Raw genomic sequence first — 22,170 nt, forward strand, 5'->3', positions numbered from 1 at the left:
GTGCACATGCATACGTCCAACAGCAAGCACCCACATATATATGTCACGGTGGAAATGAGAATCCAGTGAGATTCCGAATCGCACTACAGTAGTGGAGATTGGAATTCTAGTTTGCACTAGGGCAAACTAGAATTCTCATCTCCACTGGATATTTGTTAGTGAAGATTGGAATTCCAGTTTGCCCTTGTGCCCCCCGCGGGTTAGGGGGAAGAATTTACCCGATGCTCCCCAGCATGTCGTAAGAGGCGACTAACGGATTCTGTTTCTCCTTTTACCCTTAAGTGTTTCTTGTATAGAATATAGTCAATTTTTGTAAAGATTTTAGTCAAGCAGTATGTAAGAAATGTTAAGTCCTTTGTACTGGAAACTTGCATTCTCCCAGTAAGGTAATATATTGTACTACGTTGCAAGCCCCTGGAGCAAATTTTTGATTAGTGCTTTTGTGAACAAGAAACAATTAACAAGTGGCTCTATCCCATCTCCCCCCTTTCCCCATCGCGATATAACCTTCGTGGTTGAAAACGACGTTAAACACCAAATAAAGAAAGAAAGTTTGCCCTAGTGCAAACGGGAATCCAGTTTCAGTGGAGATGGGAATTCCAGTTTTCACTAGGAGAAATAGGAATTAGGGGAAATGTGTTCAAAGGTTTATAATTGTTGTTAAAACCATTTCATCTTGAGTCATTCATGACTTTAAGGCTTACTCATTGCAGGTATTGAAATGCAGAAATGAAAATAAATATTATTTGATTTCTGCCCATGTTTTACCACGTCCGGAATGTCCTACATGTCCATGACATTTGAAAACGATGTCGAAAAGTCTGTCTTGTGTGATGACGGGCTTGTTGGATTTTTTGCAGTACACAATGTTCCTTGCACCAATTTCTTCCAATTTGAACTCCAGTGTTTGAATTTTGCTCCATGTTGGAATTTTTATCTGGGGATAGAATGCAGACACGCTTCAATCTTGTACTTTTCTTAGTTATACAAAATGCAAGATTCAAGATGCTGCTCTAAAAGAAAATACATTTTTTCCTTTTGCTCCATGATCCACTCTCTGAGTCAGTTTAGCAGAAAACGAACTGCAGCAAGTCAAAATTTCTAACTGAGTGGAGAAGACTAGTGTTCACTCTTTCTTTAGGACTAAGAGTTCACAAAAGAAGTGAGAAGGCCAGACAGATAGACGAATGAGTGAACGTTCAGTAGTCGTGATTTTACAATACAATAATACTGTCGGCTCTGATGGCCATCTCTCTCTCTCTCTCTCTCTCTCTCTCTCTTTATCTCATGCTTCATCTTATATAAACTTTTAACTTTGTGATATGATATTGATAAAAAAAACTTATTGTGCGCAATTATTCTGTGTTGTTCGATTATATCAATTCAATAATATTTATTTTCATTTATTTCAATACCTGCAATGAGTAAGCCTTAAAGTCAAGAATGACTCAAGATGAAATGGTTTTAACAACAATTATAAATCTTTGAACACATTATTTCTCCACTGAAACTGGATTCCCGTTTGCACTAGGGCAAGCTGGAATTCCCATCTTCACTAACAAATATCCAGTGGAGATGAGAATTCTAGTTTGCCCTAGTGCAAACTGGAATTCCAATCTCCACTAGTGCGATTCGGAATCTCACTGGATTCTCATTTCCACTGTGACATATACATACGCACATGAACACTAAAAATACACCACGAGAAGAGAACAATTGTTCATTTTAGTATATTCAACATTTAACAAATCAGTCAGTTCAATGACAGTTAATTCTCCAAACTGGGATACTCCACACATAAGCACGGTAACAGTCCCCCAAAGCTGCAGAGCTGAGCTTCTGCACAATTAAACTAAACAGGGTATTTAAAAAAAATAATCAAATCACTTGAGACAAAGGCTCATAATCACTAGCCTTCTATCTCCAATTCTTAAATAGAAACAAACCATTACTATGTGAATGAGATTTCTTGCACATAATGGAAGAAGCCATCTTTTCTTGTATCATGCACAAATAGTTGCAAAAAGAGGTTACTGGCAAAATGACCACATCTATTACAAAGCGGATTTGAAGTTTCGCAAACACAATACACAACCCACATCACCTGGACTATGTAAAGTGCAACACACTTTTCAACTAATACGTTTCGGATGGCTCCACAACTCTATATAGCTACAACGTGGATTGCGGATTTGAATAAAAGTGTCACACAGCAGATCAGAATAACAACCGATATTTTCAGACGGAAGTGTCAAAAATCTCACTTATCCAGCATAAGAAAAAAACTGACAACCGAGTCTCTAGATACCAAAGATTTACGTCCAGATATCATTCTGACATTGATGGAATCATAATGGTTATGGATGACACTCCAAGCATGTGTGTACTAACGAAGGTACCGTAATACCTCAAGAACCATGAACAACATAAAGTTCCTTCCAATGAGACCAGTGCACACAGACGCTTCAAAGTTTGCAGATTTGAAAATGCAATTATTTTCCGTGGGTCCAGTTCTTCTCATGTTCCCCAACACAGTTGTCTCCATGTTTTTACAAGAGATCAGAGCATCATTCAATTTAAACGGATGTCAAAAACCAACAGCCTGACTGCTTCTTGTACAGACTGGGAATATTTACATTGAAATAATTTTGTGAATAACACCTGTGGCAATCTGTCAAATAATTTTCACAAAAACCTGGACACATCTGCGGTGAGGAACATGATTGTTTACATGAGAAGGATGGTATCTTTATTTGTGAGAAACCTGAAAGTATAACACTTGGACTTTACATGAGAAGGATGGTATCTTTATTTGTGAGAAACCTGAAAGTATAACACTTGGACTTTACATGAGAAGGATGGTATCTTTATTTGTGAGAAACCTGAAAGTATAACACTTGGACTTTACATGAGAAGGATGGTATCTTTATTTGTGAGAAACCTGAAAGTATAACACTTGGACTTTACATGAGAAGGATGGTATCTTTATTTGTGAGAAACCTGAAAGTATAACACTTGGACACCTGTGAGTACAGAGAATTAGAGCCACAACATTAGAATTAGAACAAACTTTTTCTTATAATGCATGGCTTGAAATGTATGCCAGCATTCACCATGATTCTCTATTGTTAAAATTATAACTTCTATTAATAACCGCAAGAAATCTAAACCATTAATTTATGAGGAAGATTCTGAGTAAGAAAACCTGTAATTAAATAAGAAAGGCAACTTAAAACTGTCAACACACAAATTCAAATGTCACATTGGAGCAAATGTTGTCATCAGTTTACAACATTGAGGCAATGTTATGGTTACATGTATTCATATTTATAAAAACTTCTGATCACTGACACTTGTTCCAAAGTGATGCAATGGACTCGGTTTGGCGTGCACACACAAAACTGAAAACCTGAATGGAAGCCGCATGGCTGAAACAACTAACTAACTAAAACTAACTAACTAACTAACTCTCTATATCTCTCTCTCTGTCTCTCTCTGTCTCTCTCTGTCTTTCTCTCTGTCTACGTCTCTCTCTCTCTCTCTCTCTCTCTCTCTCTCTCTCTCTCTCTCTCTCTCTCTCTCTCTCTCTCTCTCTCTCTCTCTCTCTCTCTCTCTCTCTCTCTCCGCACATACACACAAGCACACACAGAAATATCACTTAGTTTCAATATTAAGACAGGTATAAAACTGCTTCAAAAGCAAACAAATACTTTAGTACTACATGTACATTAATAATGGTCACACACACAAAAATAGAATGCAATAAATTAAATCAGCTGCTGATGAAATACATAAAACATTTTAGATAATCATTCAAAACATAAAAAACATCCTCATTTTTGTCCAGCTTAAACATAAGAAAATAGTTACTAAATCAGGACAATGTGATGATATAAAAACCTGCTTCTCATGTAATCAGTCTTTTTTTAAAATTATTTATTTGAAATTTGCACAAAAATGGATAAAAAAAATGTTCTTCAATGGCAAGCTCACTATCAACAGACCGCATAAATGCACAATGAAATTGAATGAAACAGCTTATCAAGTTCCAATTTAACGAACTGCATGTATACATGCATGTGAAACGGACATATATGCAAACGCACCTTGAGCAACTAATTTTCACCACCTTACGCCTACCATTTGCTTTGCACATGTGTCTCTATGTCATCTCTGAATCTATCTGGATTCCCTTATTCACATTTAAGCCAATCATCACAATAAAACAGGTTACTTCCAGATATTGCTTGGAATTTAAGCCAACAGTTCTGCTGATGAAGATACAATAACATAATTTTAATTCTAAAAAACAAAAAGATAACAACAGAAACCTGTTTTGGTATAATCTTCATTGATATTTTGTCAGTCTGTCGCTGACTTCTTCAGGATGCTAATGACAACTAAAGAATGAGGGCACGTGATGTAGTGTCATGATGGATTTTACGTCATTATCTTTAGCGCACGTTCTTTCTTTCGCACTCTCTCACGTTCTGTTTCTGTCCGTTTCTCTTTCCTCCACACACACACACCCTCTCTCTCTCTCTGTCTACCACCAGACAGCCACCCAAAACATACAGAGATCTAGCGGTCTCTATAAGGAGGCGTTAGCTGAGAATGATCCAGCTAGTCCTTGGAGTTGAGTCATAGGGGATAGATCTATCTCTGCTTCGTCATCCAGAAGAATTCCCGCTTTCTGTGTTGTGGTGCATTATCAGGATAAGCTTTCTTTCTTTATTTGGTGTTTAAAGTCGTTTTCAACCACGAAGGTTATATCGCGACGGGGAAGGAGGGGGGGGGGAGATGGGATAGAGCCACTTGTCAATTGTTTCTTGTTCACAAAAGCACTAATCAAAAAATTGCTCCAGGGGCTTGCAACGTAGTACAATATATTACCTTACTGGGAGAATGCAAGTTTCCAGTACAAAGGACTTAACATTTCTTACATACTGCTTGACTAAAATCTTTACAAACATTGACTATATTCTATACAAGAAACACTTAAAAAGGGTAAAAGGAGAAACAGAATCCGTTAGTCGCCTCTAACGACATGCTGGGGAGCATCAGGTAAATTCTTCCCCGTAACCCGCGGGGGGTATCGGGATGAGACAGGATCTGCTTGATCACTATGCATCTGAGATCGTCCACCCCATGATTTCTAATTTGAATTTGAATTTTAAAGTCTAGATCAAAGATGGAGTTGGTTATTTCCAACCCAAATTGACTATGATATATGTTGCGAGATCCCATACTCTCTAAAGAGCAATACAACAATTACTCTAAGCTAAATGGCTATGAAAGACACTCATTTAAAAAATATGACCAAAAAATGTTGGTCATCCAAGACCACTGAAAAGGTAATTCGTCCGTCGGTGATAGACCAGGTCACTGACAAGCCAATATTGGTGACTATTCAAATAGAGCAACTACTCATACAAAGTCACAGTCACCGGTCACAATCATACAGACTGTGTAACTTCTTCCAGTGCAAATGATAACAAGTCGCGTAAGGCAAAAATACAACATTTAGTCGAGTAGCTGTCGAACTCACAGAATGAAACTGAACGCAACGCAACGCAGCAAGACCGTATACTCGTAGCATCGTCACTCCACCGCCCGTGGCAACGGCATAGGCAGTGAAATTGACAAGAAGAGCGGGGTATTCGTTGCACTGAGAAGGATAGCACGCTTTTCTGTACCTCTCTTCGTTTTAACTTTCTGAGCGTGTTTTTAATCCAAACATATCATATCTATATGTTTTTGGAATCAGGAACCGACAAGGAATAAGATGAAAGTGTTTTTAAATTGATTTCGAGAAAAAAAAATTGATAATAATTTTTATATATTTAATTTTCAGAGCTTGTTGTTAATCCAAATATAACATATTTATATGTTTTTGGAATCAGCAAATGATGGAGAATAAGATGAACGTAAATTTGGATCGTTTTATAAAAAAAATTTTTTTTTACAATTTTCAGATTTTTAATGACCAAAGTCATTAATTAATTTTTAAGCCACCAAGCTGAAATGCAATACCGAAGTCCGGGCTTCGTCGAAGATTACTTGACCAAAATTTCAACCAATTTGGTTGAAAAATGAGGGCGTGACAGTGCCGCCTAAACTTTCACGAAAAGCCGGATATGACGTCATCAGACATTTATCAAAACAAGAAGAGCAAACGCTCGATCGAGTCACTTTCGCAGTTCTGAATATTATATGAGGCATCAGATGGACAGGAAGAAATTGCTATTCACAACACAATGAGTCACGTTCACATAAAATTTGAGCCCGGTCACTTTTATAGTTTCCGAGAAAAGCCCAACGTTAAGTTGTGTGTTGCCGAACAGAAAAGGCTAGTTATCTCCCTTGTTTTTCTGATAACGTTCGTAAAAGGCTACAGATGTAAATACTTTGATGTAAAGAATAATCCTACAAAGTTTCAATCACATCCGATGAACTTTGTCAAAGATATAAAATGTCTAATTTTTCCTTTGACGCTGACCTGTGACCTTGAAAAAGGTCAAAGGTCAACGAAACCATCGTTAAAGTGTAGAGGTCATTGGAGGTCACGACTAAACAAAATATGAGCCCGATCGCTTTGATAGTTTCCGAGAAAAGTCCAACGTTAAGGTGGTGTCTACGGACGGCCGGCCGGCCGGACGGCCGGACGGACGGCCGGCCGGACGGCCGGCCGGACAGACTAACACTGACCGATTACATAGAGTCACATTTTCTCAAGTGACTCAAAAACCGTCCCGGGATATCATTCCCAGGAACTCTCAGGTCAAATTTCATAAAGATCGGTCCAGTAGTTTAGTCTGAACCGCTCTACACAAACACACACACACACACACATACACCATGACCCTCGTCTCGATTCCCCCCTCTACGTTAAAACATTTAGTCAAAACTTGACTAAATGATAAAAAGACAAAACGAGAAAATCTTTGAAAAGTGGTTAAGATTTGCATATTTAATAACTTCTAGCTCAAGTTTTCTTAAGAAGGGTGTCACGGCAGCAGAGTGCCAACAAAACCCCAAAAAATAAAGTGACACACAACAATAATTCATAACAGTCAACTGCAGTGGCTTGATGAAAGCACTAGACATTATTTATGGCAGTTGTTCACCAGTTCTGCACAAAAAACTTACAATAAAAGCTTGACAAAAACACTACATGCATCAACTACAAGCGCTGACAAGAATACTAAATCAATTCCAAAACAAAGTCACTGCACAAGAATGTCATTAATTTAATCATAGCAAATAATGCAGACTGGTACTTATCTCATTATGATCAACTCATGGTACATGTACACTCATCATCTTATGACTCAAACACAACATGATAAACTAACACAAAAACACACTTGAAAGCAGTACTTGCCCACAAAACCTGCACTCAAGCACCCATACATAATGCTTAATAAAAGAACAAAAGACACACTGTTAAATAAAACAGAATGCATTTAAATAACTGAGCCAGACTCCATTAGAACTGAATTTGAATACTTCCAAAGACCTTCAACATGAGCAGGCCATCAGCTGCCTACAAACTCAAGAAACAGCCTCAACTGTAAAACTTCAATGTGAAATCACCTGTTTTGAAAATTATGCCTTTTTGAACTATGCCTCTGACTTCCTTCAAGATCATACACAGCACTGTTGCAAAAGTGAGAAGAAAAAAACGAGCATGAACTTTAGTTTCACCGTTTCTATCTCAGCATCTTACTGTCTAACACTCCTTTTTGAGGGTCACCATGGGGGGGTCGGTGCACGCGCACGTTGAGGCCAAAAGTGCCATGCACGGTGCTTGTTACGAAAAAGCTCCATGCACGGTGCACGACCAACAATTTAAGCTAAAATGCAGTTATAACATATTATGTGCTGTTTGCAAAGTAGCAAACTAGTGGTTTGTTCTGGCATTTTGACCTTTATTGTTTATGGCGATCCGACATATAAAGCTACAGAGAGGAAGAAGAAAAAGAAGAAGAAAAGAGAGAAGTATGTCACTACGTAAACATTTCCTCGGAAGGCTTCCGTGATGTTCGGTTGTTTCCGGCTTTAATTTTTTTTTTAATCAAGAATATCTACACAGATCTACACAGAATACGAAGAAAAGTGATTGAACGATTGTCAACGATACAAAAGTATTCAATTTATCAACTGTTTAATGCTGTCAGCCCATGCACGGTGCACGCAGAATATGTCTATGCACGTGCACGTTAGGCAATATTTCGCCATGCACGGTGCACGCCGGACCTCTGTGAACGGTGCACGCTACGAGAATTTCCCCATTCCCATGCACGTTACGTCCAAAAAGCCCATTCCCGGTGCAAGTGGTAAAGCATCACCCCCAACTACTGGACCGATCTTTATGAAATTTGACATGAGAGTTCCTGGGAATGATATCCCCGGATGTTTTTTTCATTTTTTCGATAAATGTCTTTGATGACGTCATATCCGGCTTTTTGTAAAAGTTGAGGCGGCACTGTCACACCCTCATTTTTCAATCAAATTGATTGAAATTTTGGCAAAGCAATCTTCGACGAAGGCCGGACTTTGGTATTGCATTTCAGCTTGGTGGCTTAAAAAATAATTAATGAATTTGGTCATTAAAAATCGGAAACTTGTAATTAAAATATTTTTTTTAAACGATCCAAAAACAATTTCATCTTATTTTTCGTCATTTTCTGATTCCAAAAACATAATATACATATGTTATATTTGGATTACAAACAAGCTCTGAAAATCAATAATATGAAAATTATGATTAAAATTAATTGTCCGAAATCGATTTAGAAACAATTTCATCTTATTCCTTGTCGGTCCCTGATTCGAAAAACATATATACATATGATATGTTTGGATTAAAAACAAACTCAGTACGCTAAAAAGAATAGAGATACAGAAAAGCGTGTTATCCTACTCAGCGCGACCATTACCGCACTATTCTGGCTTGTCGATTTCACTGCCTTTGCCACAAGCGGTGGACTGACGAAACTACGAGTATGCAGTCTTGGTGAAAAAATGCACTGCGTTCAGTTTCATTCTGTGAGTTCGACAGCTTGACTAAATGTTGTTATTTCGCCTTAGGCGACTTGTTATTGATTATCTGCATGCTCTAGCAGACGAAGCGACTAAGAACCATAGGAAGTAGTGTTTAAACGAGTATTAGTTATACATGTATCTCAAGAGGAAATACTTATAGCAAATTCTCCCATTACCCTGAAACTAAAATAAACTTGGCCAAAAAATTATTGCAACAAATTTCAAACCCAAATTAAAGCATTAATCCCCGTGTCATTTCATTATGCCAGTTAAGACCGTTCACTTAACCTCCAGGATCACCTTTTGGATTAAATATTTCTTTTACAGGGATCACGTGACCGCCGCTCAAGTAAGGGTACCCTCAAAATCGACCAGACAAAAACGGAAGAGCCGAATGAAAAATTGACAAGAAATCACAATAGGCATAACTTTGCAACTTTGACATACGAGAAGAAAGTCAAACCAATTATTTACCCTGAATTGATTGTTTTGTTACCTTGCGTATTTCGCGTGCTATGCTATTTCTACTGATGCAGGTGTTGATCGCAAGAGCGGGCAAAAACGGGACTTTTTGCGTCATTTTTTAGGGGAATCACGACAAAAAAGTCTGCACTTTAGCAATGATTTGGTGGATTGCTTTGAAACTTTCAGAATATTTTACCAACATACTAGAGATACTTCGAGCGAAATTATGGATTGTTACAGGTGTTTGTTAAAATGTTATGCAATTTTTCAAAAGAAGTTTTTAATCTCGTCATAGGATTGTTCCCTTGGGTCCAAAAAATTCATGACTTTGCATGTCTTTAGAAAAATGATTGATACACACACTGCTAAAGTTTTATGTGCGTGTAAGCACTGACGCAAATTTGCTGGGCCTGTAAACACGCTACATATTTAAGCGATGATTCTGGTGCCACAGCGATGCCCAGCCAAGCGTGAACGTAGTATGTTTTAAGAGGCACCCAGCGATAACAGCTATAAACGCGAAACAGCGTGAACGTTCCATTTTTTTCTCATGTGTTTGCATGACTAGCAAACGCCAGCGGCTACACGCAAATGAAACTTAGACAGAATCTGTATCAATCATTTATCTGTGGATATTCACAGTCATGAATTATTTTAAGACAGGTGAACAATCCTATGACAAGTTTAACAACATTTTCCGAAACATTGCGTCACATCTGGATAAACAACCGTAACGATCCAAACTTTCGCACGAAGTATGTTGGTAAAATATTCCGAAAGTTTCAAAGAAATCCACCAAGTCATTGCTAAAATGTAGCGCTTTTTGACATGATACCCATAAAAATTGATGTAAAACGTTCAGTTTTTGACCGCTCTTGCGATCGACACCTGCATCAGTCGGAATAGCATAGCATGCGAAATATGCAAGGTAGCAAAACAAAACAATCTGTTCAGGGTAGATAATTGGTTTGACTTTCTTCTCGTATGTCACAAAGTTGCAAAGATTTGCCTATTGTGATTTTTTGTCAATTTTTCATTCGGCTCTTCCGTTTTTGTCTGGTCGATTTTGAGGGTACCCTTACTTGAGCGGCGGTCATGTGATCCCTGTGAAAGAAATATTTAATCCAAAAGGTGATCTTGAAGGTTAAGTGAACGGTCTTAACTGGCATATACAGTTTAAATGAAATGACACGGGGATTAATGCTTTAATTTGGGTTTCAAATTTGTTGCAATAATTTTTTGGCCAACTTTAGAATCGAACAGAATAGATTATCACATCAGCTTCGCCACCATGCATAATCACACTGCATGCCTGCATATGAGCTTTAAAACATCTGTCTCAACATTTTTGTGAGCGTCTAATACAAAGGCAAATCTTTCACTATTAAATTGAATTTAACATGCTCAAAGAGTGCCTACGCTCGATAATGTGTCTAATTATGCCTCGTGTAAGATCACAGTTCTAGACCTGTCCCTGAGAAATGTCAGTCATTTTCAGCTATGATTACATAACATTCTTCCTCGTGAGAATAATCAATGATGAAAATCTATTTCTAGCAGATCATTATAACATTGTAACAAATTCTCCCAGTGCTGAAAGACAGCAGCTAGCTTGGTCCCCTACAGGCGGTTTGAATTATTTGTGTCATCTTTTTCACAATGGCTACAAGATACTTTTTCAACTGAAAACAAAATAGAAATAGATTGTAGAATTCCTGTTCCCCAGGAAAATTCATGGCACACCAGAACAATTAATAAGAATTTGAATAATGGCTGAAATCAGAATCTGGCGAGATTCCGTCCAGCCTTACAATCAAACCCACAGAACAGCTGGATTAGGTTGGAATTCCGATTCTATCCAGCGTACCTGCAATTCTGATTCTATCCAGTAATCTTTTGGATAGAATTGGAATTCCGATCTCGGCCAGATGAGGAGAATCAGTATTTTATGACCAAAGATTCTCATTTCATCTGGCTGAGATTGGAATTCTGATCTCAGCCAGATGAAATCAGAATTATTCTGATTCTATCCTGCTAGATTTGGAATCTAGCCAGATTCCAATCCCGGCCATGACGTTTATGAAGTGATTTAACTGAAATGAAGAGAAATAATATGGTGAAATCTTATCATATAATATCTGATTAGCCTTTGCTACCTTCCATGCATTCAACTCATTTCATTTTTGCATCACATACTTTTCTGCCACCTGATGCAGATATGAAAAGGAAACCAGGTAGATCATCTCATGAACATTCTGTATTTATATAAAATATTTCATGAACTAATTTTTGAGTTGATTTTTAAAAGTTTGTTTTCTATTTGTTGTGGATTTCTTTGATATACCGTTTTAGGCTATGCTTCACTTAAAGTTATTATAAAATTACCGGTAGTATTATTCTAAAGTGTTTTAATTTTAGACATTTCAAAAGAAAAAAATCAGCACACACTTTTTTCCCCAGAAAAGCATGAATGACATCACATAAATATATGGGGACATATATCTATCTTCACTTCCCAAAATATCCAAGATTCATCATCCATCTCTCAAGCATTGGTCAATCTCAAAGTACTTTCTGCAAACATTCTGAACAATGACCTGTATTATAAATCACATTAGTTGGCAAGCAACAAATCGCAATCACACAGTTAATAACAATCTATGATACACAAAACAAGCTGTACCATTGAATTCAGTGCAAGCTAATAAACTCTTCCAAGAAACTGGGCACGAGGGCTTTGTACATGATGCTATGGTCTTTGATTGTTTTGGCAGCCAAGCACTTGAGTGACAGCTGATTATGCTGACGTAGGATGACTTCGGCAACACCAGTGGTGGTGCACTGGACAGGGGTCTTCCGCTCATGATTGCAGATGTCCATGTGAGCTCCTCCTTTAATTAGCACCAGCATCACTTGGAGAAGAGTGTCAAAATCGTTGATGGGCTCAGAATAACGCACAATGATATGCAGAGGTGTGTTGCCAAGTTGGTCCATGGAGTTTACATCTGCACCGCACCTGACCAGCATCACAGCCAGATCGGAGTTTGGGAACTTGACAACATCGTTGACGTGAAAGTCATCCACCAACGTCGCACTGTCTACCGCCATGTGCAGTGGAGTGTAGCCATTGCGGAGACACGGCCGCTGCTTGAGGAAGAAGTAAACCAGCCTGTGCAAGCGCTGGACCTCGTCGTCCTTTTTTTCAATCTTAATGGCAATGACCAGCAGATAGAGACAGGTGTGGATGTTGGCCTGGTAAATTTCAGTGACAGTATCTTTGTCATCATCATCTTTGTGAGCACGCTGAATGTCACGCTCCAGTTCTATCACTGCATGCTGAAACACACTTTCTATGTGGCTGAATTCCAGCTGAACCCCCAAATGCACCATCTGAGCAAACACCTGGGAGAAACGGAGCAAGTCTTTTGAGATAGTGCGGTTGTTTCGCTGTCTGAGCTGCATGGCATGCATCCATAAAGCTATGCAACGATCAAAACGCCCACTGTCTGCAAACACTGCTCCGCGAAATATGACAGGATGGGGGACCTCGGGATTGTCCGGTCCAAGTATGCGTTCACGAATCGCCAGTGATTCCATGTGAAGAGCAGAATTATTATGCTGTATCGCCTCCAGTTCTGCTAATGTCTGGCACTCTCTGCGATTTTCGTAGGCTTGAACGGGTGGATACTCAGGTTTTCCAACAATTTTGTGTGGATTTTTGTGTCTCTCTGACATGGCATAGTGAAGGTAATAAAAAGCTCTCTGAAGGTCATAGTTCTCTTTGTCGTTGGCATACGATGCCCCAAGAAGTTCTAAGGCATCTATTTTTTCTTCCTGCGTAACATCTGGGAGAGTGATGAAATACTCTACAACGTCTTCCTTGCCACATTCTGCTGCGATGGTCAAAGGCGTCATGTTGTGGTCATTCTTCAACATAGACCCACCAAAGCGGTTGAGTTCTTTCACAATTTCAAGGTGGCCACATTCTGAAGAGAAATGAAGAGCCGTGGCACCACAGTGAGCCTTGCAGTCTGGGTTGGCCGCCTTTTGCAACAGGTATGTCACTACTTCTCTGTGGCCTTTGTAACATGAGATCATCAGACAGGTGTTGTTGTACTTGTTGGCGATGGTCAAGTCTGCATTATGCTCGACCAAGAACCGAACAATGTCTAAGCGACCATCAAAACAAGCGGCACGGAGCGGGGTGGAGTTGGTGATGGTCGGGTGATTTACATCAGCACCATGTTCGATCAGACAGCGAACCACCCCGAAATGACCCGCACCAGCTGCGCACCATAAGGCTGTGGCACCTTCTATGACGTATCCATCAAATTTCACAACCCCAGTCTGTTCTATATTCACGTTGAAATTACTTAACAGTACATGAACCACCTTTTCTTCACCGTTGCGAGCTGCGATGATCAGGGGGGTTGTCTTTTGTCCGTCCTCTTCCGTGTGATGCTCCAACACTTCGTTGACAATATGCCGGTCAAGATTCCACAGCATGGCAAAAATGCTGATGGCCATTCCATCACGGGCGGACTGGTGGACTTTATTCTTGAGAGAAGCTATCATCTCTGGTGTAAATTCAGACGACGCCATCTCCTTGAAGTAAGCAACACCACTCATTAGAAAGTCAGAATCGCGAAGAAGCTGTCGCCATAATAATTCACCCAAAAGCGCATGCGCAACGCTGTAAGGCGATAGAGTTATGTTTCTTGGCAGAAACCGAAAGTACAGCTTTCGAACTGGGACACGCCCCCTTTACACAAGGTTGTTTCTCCCGTCTTGTTACCCTGCTAAAATAATATCTAATTAAACGCAGATGACACGAGATTAAATTTTAATCTCTTTTGGAACTCTTTTCTTTTCTATTCGACTCTGTGTCCGTTAGAACTGGTATTGTCGGTTCGAGCAGTACTGCCACCCGCGTGAGTCACAAGTGCCGCTTCAAGGACACGGATGAAATGTACACAGCAAGCGTACACACGCAAAAGGAATAAGTCAAACATTACACTTTTTTTCTTGTCTCCTTTTGAAGAGTAAGTAACATAGACTAGGTTCTAAATTAGACTAGGTGCATAAATTAGTCCAACCCGACCCGGCAAACACTAACTGAAATTCATCGAGGAAAAACTTTCCAATCAGTCTACGATCGAACAATTACTGGCTAATACCTGTATCAGTTCAGATTGCTGTTACCAGCGCAGTCCTCATCACGGTAATTATTGTCATTTTTATAATCGTTTAGTTTCTTTATCTAATTATTCTAGTTCTTACGATTGTCTCATGTGAGTTGTTCTAATTATTAATCTTATATTTAGATTCATATTACGTATATTGCTTTTATCTAACCGCTGAAAGTGCAAACATGCATAATTATGGAATATACATAAAGTGCATTTTAATCACTCGAAAAATACTTGATTACAAAAATAATTCAACTCAGAAAAAATGTACAATCAAATCAAATATAAAAAGAGCAAAAAACACAAATTGCGTGACTCAGCCACGCATAGGCTACTATTTACCAATATATACGAGCGCACAGCTCAACTAACATGCACGCGATCTAGAATATTGCTCGATTGTTTGTTTGATCATCCATTCGTTTGGACGTTCGTTTGGTTGGTTAGTTGTTTGCTTGCTTGCTTGTTTGTTTGCTTGATTGCCGATCAGTTGTTTGCTCGATTACCCGTAGTACCTGAATAGACATAACGACTGACTGATCCATCATATCCTTTATTCAATGTTCGCTTATTTGTGTAACTCTTATGGAGTAATTGTTTTGAAAGTACAGTGTAAAAACGGAAGTACAGTGTAGTGAGTATGCCTTCTACACAATACGTAGTTATGTAAAGCCCGGGGAAGAGCTGCAGAAAAGAGCAAAGGAAGCCTCGTGCATGTTTCACACACACACACACACACACACACACACACACACACACACACACACACACACACACACACACACGCACACTAAAAATTAAAAAAATCCCTGCGCTTAGAACTGTACCCACGGAATACGCGCGATATCAGCCTCATATTGATTGATTGATTGAACCCCCCTTTTTACCTTCCCCGCACCCACCCCCGCCCCCATCCTCCCTTTAAAGACCTTGCATTTTTCAGACTTTAACATAAAATCTGTACATTTACTTTCCATTTTTAAGTCTTAACAGTGGGGTTCCACTAATACTGTTTTGGCCGTTGGATTGTTTTGGATTCCCATGTCTTCCTGAAGTCAATGAATTGTTTTCACCGACTGCCATTTTGACATAAGCTAGGATATATAAAACGCGCAGGGAAAATTGTGGTACAAATCCATAACTGATTTAGGTGATGTTAGTTCTTGCTCATTTTGTAGATTATTAGACGATGGAGGCTTGCTGAGTTAATGTTTTGCTTAGTTACGTTTTTGCTTGCTTGTTTATTTTGTTTTGTTGTTTGTCCGGCTGTTGTCAGACATGCACTTTAATGCAAGGTCCTGAACAAGTTGAGTTAACTGATTTTGTGTTAAGAGTTGTACTGAGGGAAAACTGTTTTACTGAACACACACACACACACACACACACACACACACACACACACACACACACGCGCGTGCGCACGCGCGCGCATACACACAATGACATACATATATAAACGAAATACACGGACATACACACAAATGACAAGAAGCAAAATCAGCCTTCAAACTCCATTTGAATATTATATACTGATTTTATTTCTCTATGAAGTCGACACTCAGATCAGCAGAATAATCAAGTAAGCTTAACATTCAACGTAAGCTGATTCCTTCTTCTGTCACCCATGCTAAAGAATATTTCGACAAAAGTAATGTTTCGCTTGTGGTCATGCATTTTTGGGGTAACTGTGGACATATGTGCATGAGGCATGACATTATTAAGAAAGTGTACCATGACACACCCCATAATGACTACAACGAATTCGTTTAACTTCGATTCTTAAAGAAAAAAATACTTTCAGCAAATCAGAGCATATAAGTTCAGGAAACATATTTCCAGAGAAATGACTAAGAGCTCACAATGAGTACACGCTTACCACGCATGCATATTCATTGGTTTACATGCATTCGAATTTAATTGTGCCTCATGCATGTACTTCAATATCGAAACAGGTGTGGAATCCAAGTTTCTGCCAACAACAAAACAACAGATTTTCCGTAATGATTCATCATTCAGTCCTAGTAAGCTGACATAATCATATAAGTAACAAGTCGCGTAAGGCGAAATTACTACATTTAGTCAAGCTGTGGAACTCACAGAATGAAACTGAACGTAGTCCGCCGCTAGTGCAAAAGGCAGTGAAAGTGACGAGCCTGTTTGGCGCGGTAGCGGTTGCGCTGTGCTTCATAGCACGCTTTACTGTACCTCTCTTCGTTTTAACTTTCTGAGCGTGTTTTTAATCCAAACATAATCATATCTATATGTTTCTGGAATCAGGAACCGACAAGAAATAAGATGAAAGTGTTTTTAATTTGATTTCGAAAATTTAATTTTGATCATAATTTTTATATTTTTAATTTTCAGAGCTTGTTTTTAATCGAAATATAACATATTTATAAGTTTTTGGAATCAGGAAATGATGAAGAATAAGATGAACGTAAATTTGGATCGTTTTATTAAAAATATGGGTTTTTTTTTTACAATTTTCAGATTTTTAATGACCAAAGTCATTAATTAATTTTTAAGCCGCGAAACTGAAATGCAATACCGAAGTCCGGCCTTCGTCGAAGATTGCTTGGCCAAAATTTCAATCAATTTGATTGAAAAATGAGGGTGTGACAGTGCCGCCTCAACTTTTACAAAAAGCCGGATATGACGTCATCAAAGACATTTATCGAAAAAATGAAAAAAACATCCGGGGATATCATTCCCAGGAACTCTCATGTAAAATTTCATAAAGATCGGTCCAGTAGTTTAGTCTGAATCGCTCTACACACACACACACGCACAGACAGGCAGACAGACACACACACACACACACACACACACACACACACACACATACACCACGACCCTCGTCTCGAATCCCCCTCTACGTTAAAACATTTAGTCAAAACTTGACTAAATGTAAAAAGTCACGCTGAGTAAAGTTTTACCCCGCGCAGGCTCAGTGACGCATTCACAAAGGTAACTTGAAGTTGATCTCGAGACCAGCAAATTAGCCTTGAGACCGAAGGATTTTAAGGGACGAAAGCGATTTGTCATATTTTAGAAGGAAATTTGAAATGCAAGTTACGGACCCAGACCATAATAAATAATGCATTATTTAGATCAAAACAACAAACATTAATTTCCGGCTTTACAAACGGATTGCCATAAGACCAAGGCTTGAAAACATTTGACTGTTCTTGCTCTTGAGTTCAAGGTGCTACCAGGGCAGGACAGTTCCGTCATAATTATGAAGCAAGCCTGACGATTTCTCTGTCATTCCCGTGATGGCAGACCACACGTTCTGCGTTGTGGTCTTCGCGTCGAAGTCAGCAGAGGCTCCACCCATGTCCGTCTGTGTCCACCCCGGGTGGATGGCGGCCACCAGAATACCCGAGTCTCGCAGTTCAACGGACATGAGTCCGGTGAGCATGTTGAGTGCGGCTTTGGACGATCGGTAGTGATAAGAGTTGCATCGGGATTTGGATACTGAAGTTTGTATGGACGCCATAGCTGTTGACAAGTTGATGACCGCTGCGCGTCGATAGCTCATCGGATGTGACTTATCCTTCTCTGCAGCCTTCTTGAGGAGCGGGAGGAGCTTCTGGGTTATCAGCACAGGCGCTGTTTAGAAAGAAAGAGACAAAAACCAGACGAAATGAAAAAAAAATGACTGAACTTTTGATTACAGTAGGCCTAGTGTGCAGTCGTCGAGGGGTCTGCCTTTAAAGATGCACACCCGGTTGGGCTCTCGGACCTTATTCACACACACATACACACGCTTATGCACACACACACACACACACACACACACACACACACTGACACGCGCGCCGGTGCGCGAACAAAAGAGCGGAGAGACTAAGACAGAGACAAAGACAGGCAGGCAGGCAAGCAGACTGACAGACCGGTAGAAAGATAGACAGGGCGTCAAACATTGCCATAGCTAGGCAGTCAAAGCAAACAACCGGAACTGGTGCCACTTGCACATATAACAACAATGCAATGAATATTTCAGTGTGTAAGCTTAGCGGACATGGAACACACTGATATCTCCGGGTTCCGGGCACAGTTAACTAACACTGTGTTGCAAGAATAAAGATAACCCCTCTGTCTGTCTGTCTGTCTGTCTGTCTGTCTGTGTGGGCGCCGCGCGCGCGCGTGTGTGTGTGTGTGTGTGTGTGTGTGTGTCTCTCTCTCTCTCTCTCTCTCTCTAGTCTCTCTCTCTCTCTCTCTCTCGTCTCTCTCTCTCGTCTCTCTCTCTCTCTCTCTCTCTCTCTCTCTCTCTCTCTCTCTCTCTCTCTCTCTCTCTCTCTCTCTCTCTCTCTCTCTCTCTCTCTCTCAAGTCAAGGTTTTAGCTTCCTGCATCTCACTGTTATTCCGCGCTTCGTGGAAATAATTATTGTCTCAAGTCTATTAAGAGCAAGAGGTAAAAGCTAGTACTTCTGCGCACTGACTAGCTGAATCATTCAATGTCTTGGCAAAAGTGAAGACAGGAAAAGTCTTTCAATGAAATGCAACAAAACAGACAAAAGAATTTGAATGGGGCGGAGGGTTTTGTTACAAGCACACCAAAGCTAGAGCATACCCGCCATGAGTGTCATGAATAATTAAGTCAGCCGTGAATGTTTTGACACTGTACTGAATAATGAATGCTATCGTTGCTTCTCCGGGGGAAGACTTGACGGCTGAGATAACTGTTTTCTGATCAAGATAGTTCTGTGGTACCTGTGGGATCCACCCGAGGTCATAATACCCGGACGATCGCGGAGGATTTTTTATTGTTATTGTACAAAAATTATGTTTGATTTATATTAAAACATGTTTTTTTTAATAAATAAATAAATAACAACAACGGTTAGTTATTGGAACTTTTGATTGTAGACAAAACGAAACCTTCACTTGTACGTCAACATAGCGTTGTTTGAAGTGGACGGACACAAAGGAAAAAAATGAATAGAAAATGGACTTAAACTAGAGCAAACTTAGTTCCCAACCACAGTAAAATGTCATGTTTTATTTTTTTATATGTGTGGCAGGGCCCAAATGTCTATAGTGTTTGTTTAAGACAGACATGCAATAGAGTTTGTTCTTGCGGTTCAGTCTTGTTCTTGTAATCTTACAACGGGCTGCTACGATGCCGGAGAGGCCATCTCCAGTATAAAAGACATTCTTCTGCTGTCCCTAAATATTATCAAAATATCTGTCGTAAAAGGGCGATATATCACTTATCAGTACTTTCACTGGTAAAAAGTGGTAAAACTAAAAGGAAGTACCGTGATAACAATAATAATAACAACACATGTATACAGTGCTTCCCTAACAGCACGAAGAGCTTTACAATGCAAACACTTCACATGTATATCCAGGTAAAATAAATGAATCATTTGAAAAGAAATTTGAACTGAACATTGCAAATCTCACCCGTGGCATTGACATTGAAGTGAGACTGCATCTGATCCCGCGTCACCCCCTCTCGTAGCGAGCACCCCGACTGGTCAAACACACCAGAGTTGTTGATGAGCAGGTTGATGCCCTCTCCGTCACCGAGATGAGTCGAAACCTCTTGGAAAGCAGCGTCAATATCACTGTCTTTGGTCACATCCAGTTTGACAACTCTCAGGCAGGTGTGTTGTTCTGCAAGCTTTCGCAGCTCTTCAGCTTTTGAAGGATCTCGGCATGCTGCAAAGAGATGTTTCGGGGATGTTGCTTGAGAGAAGATGCGTTTGACGAACTCCAGTCCCAGGCCCCGGTTGGCTCCCGTAATGAAGATTGAATCAGGATTCATTTCGTCCTTCAGTATCTCTACCTGTTTTTCTCCTTCAGTCTCAGTTGGAAATAGCGTAACAGATAAATTCAGTTTCTTGTTTTTTCAGCTGTAGTGGATTTTTTTTTTTAGTTCAATTTAGACAAAATCGGCCAATGCACAACAATATGGACCCGTGCGCGTTCTTTGAAAAATAAAAGCCCTGTTAGAATTTGTCAATACAATACTCGTTTTGCTGTGAGCGGGGTTATTTTTTTTTTAAATGTGTCCACTACCTTAACTAATGTAGATAAGCAGAATCTGAACCAACTGTCTGTGTCTGAATGCAGTGAAAGTGAAACTAAACGACTGCATACAACGGTGTGTGTTTCAAGAATTTATACTGACGAACGTATTACACAATGACTCAGCACAAGCACATCCGTTATAAAAGTAAATAATAAAAATCCCGGACCTTGCTGCCCGGTTCGACGAATGTTGCACCCGGTTGGGTCCTACGACACATCTTGAAGTGGACCGTAGCCTCGTAGGACTGAGCAAATAAATTGTCCAACAACACAAGGCCCCGAATTGAAATGGAACTGCAGATTTGTTGTTGTTGTTGTTGTTGTTGTTGTTGTTGTTGTTGTTGTTGTTGAGGTTGCGATATATACTAATTTCACTGAATCGCTTTATCGATAGGCCACAGTATTGTTTTCAAATGCATTCGGTCGATTCAGGAAGACGGCTGAAGAAGCTCAAGCGGAAATGATGTCATTCAACAACGTCATTGTAAACATAATTATTACATAAACATTTATTTGTGTCATTAGAATAAGAGAACACGAGTGAAATCGAAAGTAGAAATCAAAAGTCGACAATACCTAAGAATCGAGTTCAATTAACGTCACGCTAAAATAAACATCACCATGTTTGGGGGCTGCTACTACTCTCCATTGTTTGTTTGTTGGTTTGTTTTATTAGTTTGTTTGTTGATGAACGAGCGAGCAGGACTGGCAGAGAGAGAGAGAGTGTTGAAGACGGATGCACCTATCTGACTGTGACGCCGGGACGGACATCGCTATCACACAGTGACACACACAAACACAGACATGTATACTAGCATACAGAGTATGTCTGTCTGTCTGCCTGTCTGCCTGTCTGTGTCTCTCTGTGTCTGTGTGTCTGTGTTTCTGTTTGTCCGAGTGTCTCTCTCTCTCTCTCTCTCTCTCTCTCTCTCTCTCTCTCAGTCTCTATCTCAGTCTCAGTCTCTCTCTGTCTCTCTCTCTCTCTCTCTCTCTCTCTCTCTCTCTCTCTCTCTCTCTCTCTCTCTCTCTTTCTCTCTTACCGTGGGCCCCTCAATGGGCGAGGCCTGGCCGGATGAAAAAAAGTATGTTTGCATTATCATTCTGTCACCATAGATAAAGAATTTTCAATTCAATTCAAATCAATTCAATTCAATTCTCTCTCTCTCTCTCTCAAACACACACACACACACACACACACACACACACACACACACACGCACACACACTGTGACACACACACACACACACTGACACACACACACACGACACACACACACACACACACACACAGTCAGTCAATGTTAGATATATTGCTAATTCTCTGGACATTTTGTATTTACTGTAAAGAAATTACAAAAGTATTTGTCTCAGTTTTGGCTGTTCCATATCCCTTCCTCTGATTATTATTTCTTTTTGTTCACGCTTT

The 22,170-nt window shown here is 39.7% G+C and overlaps 2 protein-coding genes and 1 long non-coding RNA gene across 3 annotated transcripts; all 3 read right to left on the reverse strand.

The window, feature by feature from the left end:
* Positions 1-1,714: 1,714 nt before the first annotated feature.
* On the reverse strand, positions 1,715-3,462 carry LOC138980431 (uncharacterized). Its single transcript, XR_011460324.1, has 2 exons — positions 3,001-3,462; positions 1,715-2,764 (listed from the first exon to the last, which is right to left on the reverse strand). It is a non-coding gene; the product is annotated as an uncharacterized lncRNA (long non-coding RNA).
* A 7,269-nt stretch (positions 3,463-10,731) lies between these two features.
* LOC138980438 (protein fem-1 homolog B-like) lies at positions 10,732-14,173 on the reverse strand. Its single transcript, XM_070353322.1, has one exon. It carries the CDS (start codon positions 14,140-14,142, stop codon positions 12,205-12,207), a length of 1,938 nt encoding a protein of 645 aa, XP_070209423.1. The 5' UTR covers positions 14,143-14,173; the 3' UTR covers positions 10,732-12,204.
* A 2,049-nt stretch (positions 14,174-16,222) lies between these two features.
* Positions 16,223-20,887, reverse strand: LOC138980448 (C-signal-like). The gene is made up of 2 exons (XM_070353329.1): positions 20,115-20,887; positions 16,223-18,314 (listed from the first exon to the last, which is right to left on the reverse strand). The coding sequence occupies exons 1-2, from the start codon at positions 20,476-20,478 to the stop codon at positions 17,911-17,913; spliced, it is 768 nt and encodes a 255-aa protein (XP_070209430.1). The 5' UTR covers positions 20,479-20,887; the 3' UTR covers positions 16,223-17,910.
* Positions 20,888-22,170: the final 1,283 nt, after the last annotated feature.

The sequence above is a fragment of the Littorina saxatilis genome, linkage group LG1 (assembly GCF_037325665.1).
Source record: "Littorina saxatilis isolate snail1 linkage group LG1, US_GU_Lsax_2.0, whole genome shotgun sequence".
In the NCBI taxonomy this organism is placed as follows: Eukaryota; Metazoa; Mollusca; class Gastropoda; order Littorinimorpha; family Littorinidae; genus Littorina; species Littorina saxatilis.